The 16,808-nt window shown below is 42.9% G+C and overlaps 1 protein-coding gene across 5 annotated transcripts in view; it reads left to right on the top strand.

Annotated features, from left to right (window-relative positions):
• The window catches only part of ZRANB3 (zinc finger RANBP2-type containing 3), a 43,256-nt gene that overhangs the window by 13,639 nt on the left and 12,809 nt on the right, over nt 1–16,808 (top strand). For all 5 annotated transcript variants that reach the window (XM_083705768.1, XM_083705769.1, XM_083705765.1 and 2 more), the window contains exons 5-12: nt 269–500; nt 1,449–1,534; nt 3,592–3,763; nt 5,264–5,392; nt 7,120–7,239; nt 7,442–7,561; nt 10,383–10,562; nt 12,187–12,339. In XM_083705768.1, coding sequence (XP_083561894.1) covers nt 269–500; nt 1,449–1,534; nt 3,592–3,763; nt 5,264–5,392; nt 7,120–7,239; nt 7,442–7,561; nt 10,383–10,562; nt 12,187–12,339 — 1,192 coding nt within the window. The remainder of the gene's footprint in view (nt 1–268; nt 501–1,448; nt 1,535–3,591; nt 3,764–5,263; nt 5,393–7,119; nt 7,240–7,441; nt 7,562–10,382; nt 10,563–12,186; nt 12,340–16,808) is intronic.

The raw sequence follows: 16,808 nt of genomic DNA, 5'->3' as shown, positions 1-16,808 counted from the left end.
ATAAATAAAATACTTTCAAAAGCTCAAACACTTTTGAAAGCAAAACACGTCGGGGTTAATTGAAGTACAAAACAAGAGCTGTATTAAGTTCTATTCCATATTTTGCCAGTCTTCTTTTGGCAACCTAAAACTTCTGTGCTGTATCCAGCAGAGTAAACATAAACTAGATAAATATAAATTAACAGAATTTAGCTAGTTTGCCATTTACCCTTACAGCAATCCATTTATAACTTGATGAATGTATGTTTTGCTCTCTCCTTTTTCCTAGGAGAATACCTACGAGCAAAGTCACTGTTCTGGGTTATGGCTTGCTAACTTCAGATGCAAAGACTTTAACAGAAGCTCTGTACAAACAGAATTTCAAAGTGGTGGTAGTTGATGAATCACACTACATGAAATCCAGAAATGCATCTCGTAGCAACATTTTGTTACCTATTGTACAGAACGCCACTCGGGCCATTCTCCTCACTGGAACTCCTGCGTTGGGAAGACCTGAAGAGGTTCTGAATATCACTATGTGATGCCTGGTTCACATATCACAGCCAAGCCATGCTGGTCCACTGGGAATATACTTTGAGCGTGTGTCTTTTCTATTCCCCTCGCACTGGGTTCCTTATCTCACTTTATGGTAACCCTAAGTTGCCATGATGTCTGCTTTCCAATTATATGGTTTGCAGCATCCATAGTTAGTCTGATTAGGATGACTCGGCAAACTGTAGGGGCCACAAACCGAACCAGGAAGAGGGGACAGGAAATTGGAAAAAAGGAAGGGGAGGTAACACAGGCATCCAAAGCACATTCCTGACTTGCTATGACATCTGAACTGGGCATAAAAGTGAAATAATTTTATTTATTTTATTTAACATTATATATAGAGAGAGAGAGAGAGCACTTAATCATCAAAACCTCTAAGCAGTTTACAAAATGGTATAAAGTATGTATTATAAATACAAATAAAATATACATAGTTTCTTCCTTTATATTGTGCAGTGTAATTCAGATTATTCTATAGTTTAATACAATTTTGTACTGCTTACCATAAGGATTTGTGCAGAGCACATTTTTGGAACTATGGGTATGACAGTGGGGCTGGAGTAGATGAGCATAATACCCTCCCAGTAGAGAAATGGTGGGATATTGTTGTGGTAGAAAGCATTTAAGACCACATAAGCAGTAAGGTGATAAAACAAGACGCCATTTTATTGAATTTGAAAAAATACAACCATTTGGTATAAGCTGTTAGGCAATTCCTAGACTATGCAGCTGTAGCCAGGGCAAGGCATCTAATTTTGTGCTGTTGATGTCAGAGGGGCTACTTGGAAATTGCCCATGACTGTGATGCCATTTTTGGAATGGTGCTGGTTATGCACATAGAAGCAGAATGAGTGTCTTTCAGATTTTGAGGAAATGGTCATCTTAATAAAGTCCGCTTACGATGGTTTTTACAGCTTTTCATGCAACTTGAAGCGATTTGCCCACGAAAATTTGGCACATGGACTGAATATGCAAAAAAGTATTGCGACGCGCATTTCAGGTACTGGTATTTCAGCAACTTTTACTTCCCTATTGATGTTTGTTTTTCCCCTCTTGATCATTTTACTGATTTAATTGCTTGAGATGGTGATGGACAACCTTTTTCTGTAGAGGCTCTAAATCTTCAAGAAGTAAACTTTCAGGGACTATGTAACTGTGGTTGATTGGGCAAACCGCTTTTCTCTCCTTCTGCCTCTCCCCCTTTCCTCGTCTTCTCCTCTTTCTAACTGCAAGAAATTGGGCTGAGCTGTGGTTTAAGATTTCATGTCTGTGTTCTATATTTATTCTTCATGGGCTGGATTCAACTAACTGGATTCAACTTCATGAGCTGGATTCAACTATTCTTCATGGGCTGGATTCGCAGAAGCCAGCGAAAGGACTCTCACTAGTGCATCGGTGTTCCCCACCACCACATGGCCCCTGAACTTCCCCCAAATCCATTCTGAAACCAGAACAGTAGGTGGAGGGGAGGAGAAGGGAGATAGTTCCATCTGGCAAGCAAAAATCTTTGTGTCTCCTTGGCACTACTTTGAATACTATCCCAAGGTTCTATTTATGAACTGTCCAAATGGCTTGTTGTTAATGGGTGGTGCAGTAATCTTACAAGTAAGGGGAATTATTATTATTATTATTATTATTATTATTATTATTATTATTATTAATTATTTGTACCCCGCCCATCTGGCTGGGTCTCCCAGCCACTCTGGGCGGCTTCCACAGAAACCAAAAATACAGTAAAATCACACATTGAAAACTTCCCTGAACAGGGAAGTAATAGCACACCGTTTTCTGGGTTAGGATGCATTATAAGCATTATAAGTTTTTTTTGCATGCACACCAAATCTTTCCCCATGTTTCTTCATGCTGAGTCTCACATTGGGGGGTCCCCTTGTGATGCTGTTTAAGGTGCTGGTTTTGACCTTTAAAGCCCTATGCGGCCTAGGACCCACATACCTACGGGACCACCTCTCCAGGTATGCCCCACGGAGGACCTTAAGGTCCACAAATGACAACACCTTGGAGGTCCCAAGTCGCAAGGTGGTTAGATTGGTCACCACCAGGGCCAGGACCTTTTCAGTACTGGCCCCGACTTGGTGGAACGCTCTGTCACAAGAGACTAGGCCCCTGTGGAACTTGACATCTTTCCACAGGGCCTGCAAGACAGAGCTGTTCCGCTTGGCCTTTGGTTTGGACTCAGTCTGACCCTTATGTCTTCCCTCCCCTTACAGTTTTGATCTATGGGCTACTTTTAAAATGAGATTGCATTTTAACCTGTATTTTAAATTGGGTCCCCCCCCCCCATTATGTTTCTATTGTAATTTTACTGGTGTTAGCTGCCCTGAGCCCAGCTCTGGACGGGGAGGGCGGGGTATAAATTATTATTATTATTATTATTATTATTATTATTATTATTATTAATGTTTTGCTTATGACAGGACTGAGAAACTCCATGAGTGCATTTTGGCTTGCCACACAGAATGACTCCTCCCGCCCACCCACACATGCTCTTCCAATCCTGTTAGGCCCAATTTGTTGGGGCGGGCTGGAGGGCAGGGAAGGCCCTGTTGCACAAGAGGAAGGTTTTGCTCAGGGCTTCCACTGACAGGACCAATTAGTTGAACCCTCTTTTCTTGAACCAGCTTTGGCTTTGCTACAAGAACTGAATCCACACACAAAAAGGAACACATAATTTGTTTCAAACATCATACTATCATTTTGTTACCTAATTTATGAAGGAATTTGGTTCAGCATGTTTAGGGAAGTTTTTAATGTTTTATCGTGTTTTTAGTCTGTTGGGAGTCGCCCAGAGTGGCTGGGGTATAAATAATAAATTATTATTACTACTAAATTTTGTGTTTCTGCAACTTGATTAAGCGATCAGCAACATTGTGGCTGCAACAGACCACTGAGATACTCCTTTATATGGTTTGCTCTTTTTGCAGAGTTGTGGAATGCTGACCAAATAGACTTGCGTGCTTCTTCTTTGTAAAATCAAATGCTAACTAATGTTGATTTAAATTAAGTGTCCTATTTTTCACTGCTCTTTAATTGCTCCAGATTCTTTGGTAAAAGACGACAGTGGGACTGCAGAGGAGCTTCAAATTTAGATGAACTGCACCAGTTGCTAAGTGATATAATGATTAGGCGTCTGAAAAATGAAGTTTTAACTCAGTTGCCGCCTAAAATCAGACAACGGATTTCTTTTGATCTTCCCCAAACTGCTGCTACGGTAAACCAGTGTACTATTAGCTGTGTGATGGTGGTGATTCATTTTTATGGTTTTAAGTGCTGTGTGTAGTATACACACAGAATTACCTCGCTCTGAAAACTCTCGTCGAGTGACTTGATTACATTTTTTTAGCAGTTCTATTCAGTGTGACCCTATTCAAAAACCTCAGCCTGTGTGGTTAAAAAACTAGGTTCGCCCAAGTATATAACTCAATGATTTCAGTGTCTTTCTAACAACTTTAATAAAACTTAGTACAGCTGAACTCTTCAGGAACTTAACAGTACCTTTTAGAAGTAGCGTTTAACCTCTCTTTCAGCGGTTTCTGAAAGAAGCAGTAACCAATAACTCCTATGAAAACAGTATCACTTTTTGCTAGTGGTGATATTCAGTTATCTATTAAAAAGGGGTTTAGAAGTCTTGTTTTGCATTTACTGCCATAATTCTAGGAGAACACTCTCTTCCTGCCTGAAACGTTTGTTTGAATACTTTAGCAAATTGGAAAGCATACTTTTATATACATTTAAGTCCCAGTATGAACTTTGTGTAATATTTAGTGGTAATGGGCACTGTCCAGATAACCATGGGTGGCATCCAGTGTAGGGCTAAGTGGGAAATGTACATGAGGACTGAGATCCACTTACATAATGGGACTTCTCTCCATGCCTGTCTCCCCCTCCCACTGCACCTGTTCTGGGGGTTCCTTCTACCCCACAGAGCAGATTTAGACGCCTGGGGAGGAGGAAAGAGAGGGTTGGGAAAGTCCTTCTGTGCAAGCAGACCTTGTTCCACACACAACAACAACAAGAACAACAAACAACTTAGTTGAATACTGCCGCATGGAACTGATGCATGCTCAGTGCAGCTTTCAACACATTTTAAGGACCAGAATCCCACTGGGTAATTTCAGAGGTACTTTGAGACACGGCACAAGGAGAACTCGTGGTCTTCTCACTTGGTGCCAACAGCTACTAAAGTCAGAGTTTATTTATTTAAAATAGCGTTATGACTAATGGTTTGAAACAATGACAATTGCTATATTTTAAATAAGTAGCACAGTAAGTTGCACCGAATTAATAAGCACAACAGTGAAATGTTTCGTTATATTTGCAAAGGCATTAAAGCAAGGTGCTGTAAAAGTATAGCCCTGAGACCAATGTGCTTCACTGTTTTTGATTTCTTCACCAGCTTTCAGTTCTTTTTGAGCCTTGAAGAAGGGGAGTTTTTAGCTATTGATATATGACTGAAACAGAATGAGCTGTAAATTCTTTTTATTTTGATATTTTTGTCCCAAGCTTGTCTTAGGCTTCTATTCTTGGCAGCAACATGTGACTGACCTACCTCTGCACTAGCATTCCTCTGCGAAGAAGCTGGCATCTTTAGGGACTGTTGTTTTTCTCTTTTCTTCTCGGTAGCAAAAGTAGGGCATGATTCAGAGAAACAGTAATTGTTTTGCCCTTTCACATTTTTTGCCTCTAAATAGTGCCATTCCCTCCTGTGCAGGAATTAAATGCTAGCTTTGAAGAGTGGGAGAAATTAATGAGAGCTTCAAATTTAGATTCTGCAGAAAGTGGCTTTTTCCAGGTGATGAGCCTAATTACAAGCATGTTCAAGCAGACTGCCATTGCCAAGGTAATCTTGACATGTCTTGCCATTTTTAACATTTATTTAAAGAATTGTACTGCCTTTTCCTATATATACAAATTTGTCAGTTCATTTGTTAGATTGTCTCTTCCTGTATGTTCCTGAAAATTATAGCGGCCCAGTATAAAGTGATTTTTCTGTCACTGTATTTTGTCAAACTATCATGGCAGGCATGGGGGGTGAACCTCAGGCTCAGGGCCCAAATTCGACCCTCCAGCCATCTCTGTCTGGCCCTCAGAGCTCTCTCTAGGCTCCACTCCTCACCGGCTGTGCTTTTCACCCTCCTTGTGTACTTTCCTTGACTGGAATGTGTCCTGGAATGGTGAGGGAGCCTCTCGCTTGCCTGTATAGAGAAGTCTGGCTTCTGTGAGGCTGCAGTGTGGTCCACTGTACAGCGGAAAGGTTTGCGTCCATTGCTCTGGCCAGCTTTTGCCTCTGGCCTTGCTTGCCACTAGCACATGGCCCACGAGGGACTGAGTCCCTCAGAGTGAAAGAAGTATGGTTTTGAATAGTGTGCTGGATCCAAAGACACCCTTTGGTGAACAGAATTCCTTCCATTTTTGGAAGGGGCTCTGATGTATCAGGGCTTCTTCTGCAAATGGAAGTGCAAGATCATTTTTGCAGATTTTTGCCTGCAGGCTGTGCACCACCTCCCACGCTGTTTCAGGGTTTCCCCCCAAATGAAGGGCTGCAGGAGCTATTAGTAAAAACAATCAAACCCCTCTCTCCCACCTTTCCCCACTTCCATTCATGGAAGCCTACACTGGGTCACACAGGTCATCTGAGAACAGAAGGACTTTGGTTCCTACCTATTGTCGTAAAGTATCTCTGATCCAGTTACACTGAAGATAAACTCTTGTCTCTAATTTTAGAATACAGGTTCAGGCTTTAGATAAGACAAGGCCACACTTTTAACTTTGTCTTTCAACTTAGTAGATAGTGTTCATGTTTTAATTATCTCACTTGGCACTGTCTTTAGCTGCAAATTTATTTTCAGTGCCAAGTTGCGTTCCTGACTGCTTCTTAAGGGACAGGCAGTAAGTAACACAGTGTACTTGTAGTAATAACACTTTGTGTTGATTCCAGAGAACTGCAGTAGTGGCTCACTTACAGTTCTCTGTGCTTCAGCTCTCATTATCCCCAATAGAAGTGCCATCTTCTGAAAAAAAACATAGAGGGGCCCCAACACAATGTCCTGATGTCACACACGCAACATTGCACGGCGTCCTGATGTTGCTCTGCATTTGCTTTGAACAGTAGGGGGGTCCTGGCCCACTCAAAACATTGAGGGAGGCTTGGCCCCCAGGAGTTGGCGTGCATGATTCCCACAAAACCAATCCTGAAGGTCAGGCATCCTCAGGAATAGAATGGGATGTGGCCCAGCTGATAGAGCTGGGATTCAGCAGAAATAGTTATCCCCTTTGCACAAGCAGAAGGGTCTTTCCATTCTCACAGTCTGCCTTCAGATACAACCCTTAGTGGATCTACACTAATGATGATGTGCCAGTAAAATATATCTGTAAGATAACGTGATGCATAGATTGGCTTTTTGTTTGCTTGGCGCACTTCAGATAATGGATATTGTTCAAACCAAGAGAGGAAATTAACCTTGTATGCTAATGTAGTTTTTGCTTTTACATCAACACAAATTACTTTGTTTTATCCTTTTAACTGTTTTATTACAACAAAATTCCAAGGTGCTTTGTATGTTTTAGGCAGGAGCAGTAAAGGATTACATCAAAATGCTGCTTCAGAATGACAAACAGAAGTTTTTAGTCTTTGCTCATCACTTAAGCATGCTTCAGGCATGTACAGAGGCAGTGATAGAAAGCAAGGTAAGTGTGGCTTATTTTCTTCCACTGCTTTTTAAGGATCTTACTATCGAGCTCTAAACGAGTACGCATTCTTTTTGGTGCTTGCTTTAAAAAAAAAACTTGCTTTTTTAAAAGTCTGTGTTTGTCGCATCTTGGCTGTTCATATGCAAAGACAAGGATTTCCTTTAACTTCAGGTAATGCTTTGGTTTTCTTACTTCACAGGTTCGATATATTCGAATAGATGGAAGCGTACCTTCAGCAGAAAGAATCAGCCTTGTCAATCAATTTCAGAAGGACCCAGATACTAGGGTGGCCATTTTGAGCATTCTGGCTGCTGGCCAGGTAAGGACTAACAATATACAGGATACAACTTGTGAGTTACTGCTTATGGCATTTGAACTGTTAATCTGTATTCCCACTGACTTCTTTTTTTAAAACCCTATGGGGCACACTGCAAGGCAAAGAGCTTGGTCAGTGAATTGCGTGTGAGAAATTCCAGACAAAACTGCTGAATTAAAGCACTATGTAGAGTTGTACAGTAATATCACCTCTTTACATTATGCTGATGTTACGCAACAGTTTGGGGGGGGGGATCGTCATCCTGCAGCAATTAATGTAGCAAATCTGTATAACTAAGGAAAAAGAGGTTAACTAGTTTCTCTCATGGCCTAACCTTGAACAATAACCCATTCCTATGTTTTGTTATGGTGTCGTTTCTCACTCCATCAGCATAGGTCAAAGGAGTTCCTTAAATGTAGTATCTCATGACCTGCTCTTCAGTATATACCAATAGACATAAGAATTTTAAGATACGGTATGGGAAATACACGAACATTCCTATTCTGTTCCCTCAAAAGTCAGTTTCAGCATTCAAGCCTATATTTAACGAAATGGTTATATACCGTATTTTTCGCTCTATAACACGCACCTGACCATAACACGCACATTGTTTTTAGAGGAGGAAAACAAGGGAAAAAACATTCTGAATGAAACAGTGGATGTATCATTTTTGGGCTTCATGCTGTGGCCACAGACATGTGATCTGATGGTGAATTTGGGGTGACCCAATGCAAAGATCCTGAGAATCCCTGTGGATCCATGCTCTGTAACCACGTTTTTGCACCATTGCAGCCCCAGGCAACAGTGGGTGCGTGATTTTTTTGGTGCAGGCTGTAGCCATGGACATGCTATGTGATCTGATGTTGAATTTGGGGTGACCCAATGCAAAGATCCTGAGAATCCCTGTGGATCTATGCTTTTTAACCACGTTTTTGCACCATTGCAGCCCCATGCAACAGTGGGTGCGTGATTTTGGGGGGGGCAGGCTGTAGCCATGGACATGCTATGTGATCTGATGGTGAATTTGGGGTGACCCAATGCAAGGATCCTGAGAATCCCTGTGGATCCATGCTTTTTAACCACATTTTTGCACCATTGCAGCCCCAGGCAACAGTGGGTGCATGATTTTTTTGGTGCAGGCTGTAGCCATGGACATGCTATGTGATCTGATGGTGAATTTGGGGTGACCCAATGCAAAGATCCCGAGGATCCATGTGGATCCATGCTTTTTAACCACATTTTTGCACCATTGCAGCCCCAGGCAACAGTGGGTGCGTGATTTTGGGGGGGCAGGCTGTAGCCATGGACATGCTATGTGATCTGATGCTGAATTTGGGGTGACCCAATGCAAAGATCCTGAGGATCTATGCTTTGTAACCACATTTTAAGTGGGGAGGGAAGGAAAAACACAGAAGGGACAAGGAGCAGGAGAGGGGTGTGCAGAGAAGCAGCTGGCTAAGAATGCAGGAGAGGGGTAGGGAGGAAAGGAAGGCAAAAGTTTTCCCCCACCCAAGCCAGCCAGCCATCTCTCTCTCCCTCCCTCCCTCCCTCCCTCTCTCTCTCCCTTCCCTCCTCTCTCTCCCTCTCCCCCAGCAGCACCGGAGCTTGCCTGGAGGGGAGGGGCTTTCCCTGCTCTTTGTTCCGTTTCAGCAAACACAGCAAGGAAACAGAGGAGGGTGGGCAGTAAGACCCTGAGGCAGAATGCAGGAAAGCAGCCGCTTCCTCTTTTCAAGTTTCGCTTCTCCGTGCAGCGTGCAGCCCCGCGATTTGATTTTTGCTTGATTTTTCGGCTCCAGGGACCACACATTCGCTCTATAACACACACAGACATTTCCCCTTCCTTTTTAGGAGAAAAAATCTGCGTGTTATAGAGCGAAATTTACGGTAGTTCCCAACAGCTTGTTTGCTTTTCCCAGCTTGGTCTCTGCGGTGGACAGTAGTTTGCTGTAACATGGCTGCCACCACAATAAAAGTACAAATGCATTGTCCCCACACTTGTTCAGGACACATGTCTGCGAACTAATTTTCTGTGTTCAGGGGAATAAACCCGTATGGAACCCACATGACTGGGGGGAATTAAGCTCAAGTATAAGAGGGACTGTCCCTGCTGTGGCCCTGGCTCTCTTGTGCCAGATGACAGGCTGCTGTGAGTCTGGCATAGCTGGCCCAGAAATGAGTGCATTTACAAAAAAATATACGTGCTTAATTTAAGGACGTCAGTCTAAGTAGCAGTGTGCCTGCATGAGGTACTCAGGATGGAGCAACTGAGATAAGAGGATTTCCAGAAGCCGGTTTTATTGATAAGGTAGAACAAAAGAAAAATCCATGATAACTACTGAAGGCTGTTGAGAGGAGAAGGGAGAAGTTCAGAGGAGGGATGAGAAGTGAGATGGCAGTGAGCCCAAACAGTGATGGTTTGGCATTTACAGGGAAAGGGTGAGTCCGAAAGCAGTGGGAGATGGCAGGAGAGAAAGCAAGGGGGGGAGGAAGTTACGCCTTTTCTTCCGTATGATCTACCTGAAACTTAAAGGGACCTTAGTGTCAGGCTGTGGCAAGGTTTTGCTGGAAGGGAGGAGTGCAAGGTGGGAGGTGGGCCCCAAGTTGGGACTTCCTAAACCCAGGCAGGCAGTGGGCGCCAGCAGTAACTGGAAATGCAATTTATCATAATTCCTCAAACCATGTTGGCTAACCATTTTCAGACTTAACTAAGCCTTCTGAGCCCAAGGCATTATGTGAGGACTCTCTGGCAAAAGCATTAAATACCTTTCCCTTTAGTCAACTCTGCTTTCCAAGCTGGAGCCTTCATTTTTGTCTTTATTTGTAGGGATTAACCTTTACTGCTGCCACTCATGTGGTTTTTGCTGAACTATACTGGGACCCTGGACACATAAAGCAAGCCGAAGACAGGGCGCATCGGATTGGACAGTGCAGTTCTGTGAATATCCATTACCTTATCGCAAATGGGACGCTGGACCCTCTTATGTGGGGAATGTTGAATCGCAAGGTATGTTTTCACACTTAAATGTCGGCAATCCTCACTGTCCAAAGCACGGCTCTAAAGATACTGACTGTAATACCTTCCTTACATTGTGAGTGCACATACACCTAACAACCCTATTTTCTAGATTGTCCCCTACCCTAATTCCTCCTTCCCTAGTCACTTCATATGACTTTTGGTTCTTTGGAGGAGGCATGACTCTGTATCGGAAGAAAAGGTCAATAAATGATAGAATTTAAAATTCCTTTGGCTACAGAATTAAGTTTGTGTGTATTTTTAAAGCACTTAAAAAAAAGAAAAAGAGGTAAAACGGTTGAGAATGTCCTGTTAATAAAGTCTAACTTGGAGTTTGTGTGTTTATAAAGCATTAGTACCAAAGCTAAAACTTCCTCAAAACCATTTTAGGTCTAAATATATTGGGTAGCATGTGGAAAGTAAAGCCAAAAATCTAGCTTTGATGACTAAAAGGTGAATTTGAAAACAAGATGAACTGAACCATTAAGAAGAATGTAAGACTGACAAGTAGTTTTGTATCCGTAAACCTGACTCAACAGAGAAGGCAGAAGAGACACATGACACTTCTTAGAGGTAGCGGTACACACAATAGGTTTAAATGAAATTTTGCTTCTCATTTTTTACCTATTTATACCTTGCTTCTATGCATATACTTCTCAAGTGGTTCAGTTTTAAAACCACCATATAAATATCACCACTAAAACACATAGTCAGTGATGCTTGCTAAAATTCACTTTACAAAAGCCCGTTTCAACAAGTCGGCAACAGATATTATCTATAGCCTATGCTCCCCTTTGATCTGTTTATGACTGACAGAAGGACTTCTAAAGCACAGTGTCTGGAAGCCTTCTAAAACCTGGAACGTGAGCTAGTCCTGCTAGTCCTTCTTGTGTACAGAGCACCATAAATACTGGGAAGGCTGTCAGCCTTGTAGCCATCTGCCCTGTACTTCAGATGGCAGAGAAATCCACAACAGGATTCCCTCAGGTAATCTTAAAGCAGGTGTGGGGAACCTTTGACCCTCCAGATGTTGCTCAACTACTTGGCCATGGGCAACGGCCATCGCCCCCAAGCAAGCATGGCCAATGGCAGTAAGATAGATAGTAGTAAATAATAAAATACTATTTATTTTAAAACATGTTATTTGTTGTAATACAATTTATTTAGTCTACATAACCAGGGGGCATAGGGCATGCAGTCTGGTTGGAATCTTTACCTTTGGAAATGTAATTGCTTATTTTAGGCGGTTGATGATGAACCAAATGGGTTGGGTAGCAACCCTCATCATGTGACAGAGGCAGGAGCAAAGGACTCTGGGAGGCAGGCTCAGTCCTCTCAGTTATTTTCTCTCCTGCCTGATGGAACAAATCATTTCTCAATTGCTTTTTTCCATCCAGAAGTAGAATTGATTTTGCTTCTGAGACAAAGGGGCCACCTACTGCTGCCCCTGCTCTGGCATTAGAAGAGGCTTAGCAAGTTCATTGGTTTGGGGTAGGAAAGAATAGTTTCTGGACCCCAAAACTACTATGCCCCAGCCCTATGCACCACTCTAGACAAGCATGGGATGAAGTTATGTTGTCAAGTGTGAAACCGTTTTTAATCTTTCTGCCTGCAGGCCAATGTTACTGGGACCGCACTAAATGGCAAGAAAGAAAAACTGCAGGCGCAAGAAGGTGACAAAGAGAAGTGGAATTTCTTGAATTTTGCTGAAGCATGGATCCCAAATGAAAATCTAAATGAGATAAAGAATGAAGTTTTATTCACTCACGTAAGTACAAAAAGACGCGGGTGGCGCTGTGTTTTAAACCACAGAGCCTAGGGCTTGCCGATCAGAAGGTTGGCAGTTTGAATCCCCGCGATAGGGTGAGCTCCCATTGCTCGGTCCCAGCTCCTGCCAACCTAGTAGTTCAAAAGCACGTCAAAGTGCAAGTAGATAAATAGGTACCGCTCCGGCGGGAAGGTAACCGTGTTTCTGTGTGCTGCTCTGGTTCGCCAGAAGCAGCTTAGTCATGCTGGCCACATAACCCGGAAGCTGTACGCCGGCTCCCTCGGCCAATAAAGCGAGATGAGCGTCGCAACCCCAGAGTCGTCCATGACTGGACCTGATAGTCGGGTCCCTTTACCTTTAAGTACAAAAAGAGATCATGTGTGGTGCTTAACATGTTCATGTATTTCTGAAGTCTGGGCATTCACATGAGATGTAATTTGAATTACCATTTTGCCAGGACTACATACTTAGACTTCCTGCTTTGGTTTGCAGGCATGTTAGTACCTGAGATTCACAGGACATCCTATATGTACCTATATTCTCTTGTTGTTGGACAAGTCTGGGTTGTTTCACAGTTTGATTGTGTTTTTTTTAATCCAAAAGCAAATTGGGCAATTTAAACTTTTATTAGCTGTATTCAAATAGTCTGTCCATCTTTATTCTATTCAAATGACCCGAAACCATAAAACCCACCTGGGACTTCCATTACCAATAATAACTTTCCCATCTTATTGATTATACATGCATACATGCCCTTTATTTTAGTTTAATTGGAACCATTTATTTGCTTATTTTGCGCCTGAACATATGTCAGTCTGTATGGATACTATCCGATTGGTACCCGCACACTTGTCAAAATGCTTTTGATCTTGCAGAGACATCTGCTAATACGGTACAGATATTGCCAACGTGGCACCATCGTAAGCTTCGAATATCCCCCAGTGTCTACAAAGCCTTGGAGACCCACACCCCCTTTTTCTCCCTTGCAAAATGCAAAACGCTGAAGGAAGAATTTGAAAATGGTGCTCTTTCCCACTTCCTGTTTGAACTCTATGCATTTCAAGGCTCAGATTAATCATACTGGGTCTGGCTTTTACACAAATCCTTTGGAAAAATGAAGTGTATTTTTGTGTGCCCTTTCTTTTTTTCCCTCTCTCTTTGTCTGAAAGGAGCTGATCTGTGGGAGGGAGGGAGAATTGAGTACATGAATCAGAAGTGAGTACATGAATCAGATCACTTCCATGGATGCTAGGGCACCAATTAGAGATACATATGCGCACAAAATAGTAATTTCAAGATCACTGCTACAGTCATAGTCAAAACAAAAAAAATTCCTTCCAGTAGCACCTTAAAGACCAACTAAGTCAGTTCTTGGTATGAGCTTTCGTGTGCATGCACACTTCTTCAGATACACTGTGTATCTGAAGAAGTGTGCATGCACACGAAAGCTCATACCAAGAACTGACTTAGTTGGTCTTTAAGGTGCTACTGGAAGGAATTTTTTTGTTTTGACTATGGCAGACCAACACGGCTACCTATCTGTAACTGCTACAGTCATACTTAGTGTGGCAGTCAATTAAGTTTTACTTAGAGTATAGACCCATTGAAATTAATGACTGTGACTAAGTTAAGTTCATTCTTTATTTTTATGTACTTATTTATTAAATTTACATTCTGCTATTCGTCCGAGGATCCCAGGGCACAGTATAAAAACACCAAAAAATACATAACACAGTAGCAAACAAAGCAATAAAAACCCATACACAGACTGTTTAAAAGGCCAAGGATTGTTTCATTAGTCTAAAGCCTAGGAAATGAGGGATGTTCTCACCTGGTGCCTAAAGATAGGTAATGAAGGTGCCAGGAGAGCCGCCCTAGGGAGAGAATTCCACAAATGAGGAGCCCCCACGGAAAAAGCCTGTCCTCATATGGCCACCTTCCAGAACCCTCATGGATGGGACAAATAATGGCCTCTGGTGATGATCACAGGGTCCAGGTTGGTTCATATGGGGAAAAAATGGTCCCTTGAGGTATTAACTTCATTCATTTCAGCAGGTCTATTCTCAGTCAAACTTAGCTGAATACCGCCCTTCATAATTTTTTGTAGTAAAGAAAATTTGCTTGTTTCACTTGTGAAATGTTGCTTCTGATCTCTGCTTCGTAATATAGCTGCCTACCAAAATAATTTGGTGAGTGGTTGTATGAGTGTTTGGAAGTTGTTCCTTCAGTTTATATCAGCTATTGTAATTTGATTCCAAAATCTCATCAACAGTTTGTGAACTGACTAGGAGTTTGCTATAACTTCTGTGTGAATACATTCATTTCATACTTTTTAGGGTTGTTGTTTTTTTTAAAAAAAACTATGGATTTATTATAGTGCTAACTCACCTGGGATTTTGCCAGGTCACTGGTTGCTACTGTGCAGTAAATGTAGTGCATCCTACTGCCATTTATCAGTATATCATACCCGAAAAGGATCCTCAGCAGATTTGGTACAGCCAAAATCCACTTCTTAAAGCAGTAGCCTCATTGTAAATATGGATAATACCCTTGGAATGACTGCAGAGCAGTTCACCACTCTGTGCCAGACTAATTGGAGTACTCAATATGTTGTCTGTATGATACATCAATTAGCCTGTGGCTTTATAAGGCAGTTCGGTTACCGTATTTTTCGCTCTATAACACGCACCTGACCATAACACGCACGCAGTTTTTAGAGGAGGAAAACAAGAAAAAAATATTCTAAATGAAACAGTGGATGTATGATTTTTGTGGTTCATGCTGTGGCCACAGACACGTGATCTGACAGTGAGTTTGGGGTAGCCCAATACAAAAATCCTGAGGATCCATGTGGATCCGTGCTTTGTAACCACGTTTTAAGTGGGGAGGGAAGGAAAAACACTCAAGGGACAAGGAGCACATGTGGGGGGTGTGGAGAAGGATGCTGTGAATAATGCAGGAGAGGCTCCTCTCCGGCTTTGCTCCTTTAAAAGAAGCAGGCTCTGCTTCTCTCCCTCCTCCCCGGCAAGAAAACCACGATAGTAACCACTCTGAGACAAATCAAGAAAAATTGCGACCAACACTCTCCCCCAACAAGCGCAGTGAGGTCAAAACACACACAGAGAGAACTGGCCCTAAAGTCGCAGGGCGCTGGGAGAGTGCAGGGGCGCAGGGAGAGTGAATGGAAGCAAGAGAAGGAAAAGGAGCCCTCAGACACAGAGAGACACACAGAGTGTCAATCCTAAAGTCACAGGGGCGCAGGGAGAGTGAACGGAAGCAAGAGAAGGAGCCCTCACACACACACAGACACACAGTGTCAGTCCTAAAGTCGCAGGGGCGCTGGGAGAGTGAACGGGAAGCAAGAGAAGCAGAACGATGCCTCACACACACACAGACACACAGTGTCAATCCTAAAGTCGCAGGGGCGCACAGGGGCGCTGGGAGAGTGAACGGGAAGCAAGAGAAGGAGAACGATGCCTCACACACACACAGACACAGTGTCAATCCTAAAGTCGCAGGGGCGCACAGGGGCGCTGGGAGAGTGAACGGGAAGCAAGAGAAGGAGAACGATGCCTCACACACACACACACAGACACACAGTGTCAATCCTAAAGTCGCAGGGGCGCACAGGGGCGCTGGGAGAGTGAACGGGAAGCAAGAGAAGGAGCCCTCACACACAGAGACACACAGAGTGTCAATTCTAAAGTCGCAGGGGCGCAGGGAGAGTGAAGGGGAAGCAGGAGGAGGAGAACGATAGCTCAAGCACACACACACACACAGCCCCTACAGTGGCTAATCCAAAATCGGACAGCAAAAAACTGCAGGCAGGGACAGAGAGGACGGGGTTGTTTTAAAGCAGCCAACCCCGCTCTGCTTCTCTCCCTCCTCCCGGGCTCCGCTAGCTGACAGGAGCCGCTTACACCCGCTTTGCTGTTTCAAAGCGAGCCACGGACTGCTCACAACTGCAGCAGATTCCCCCGCCATCTGTAGGTATTTGCTCCATAACACGCACAGACATTTTCCCTTACTTTCTAGGAGAAAAAAACTGTGTGTTATGGAGCGAAATTTACGGTAATCTTAAATACAGAAAGGCTGCATGTGCATACCCTGCCAGATTGGATACATATAACCTTTTGCTTTAATATGCAGAAATGGCTTTGCAGTTAGGTGGTTCATTTAAGCATAATACAAGAAGGGGGAGATTTGTTCTTAGGTTTCAGGTTCTGAGACCCAAGATGGCATGCAAATCCAAGGCAATTTAACATGACTCCAACTGCGTTATAATAACCATAATGGCAATTAAAGTTAATATGTTTTTGACTGTGTGATTCCTTTGACCAAGCCGGGAACATTAATCATTTGCATGCAGTTACAGTATTGTGAAGATCTATTTAGCCTATGAGTCAAGTAAGAACCGTTTGTAAACTGCAAAAATAACTCTGGACTTTGGCTGGGATGGGGCTATTGGC

The sequence above is a fragment of the Podarcis gaigeae genome, assembly GCF_964106915.1.
Source record: "Podarcis gaigeae genome assembly, chromosome: 1".
Lineage (NCBI taxonomy): Eukaryota > Metazoa > Chordata > Lepidosauria > Squamata > Lacertidae > Podarcis > Podarcis gaigeae.
This window is presented reverse-complemented; position numbering and strand designations above follow the sequence as displayed.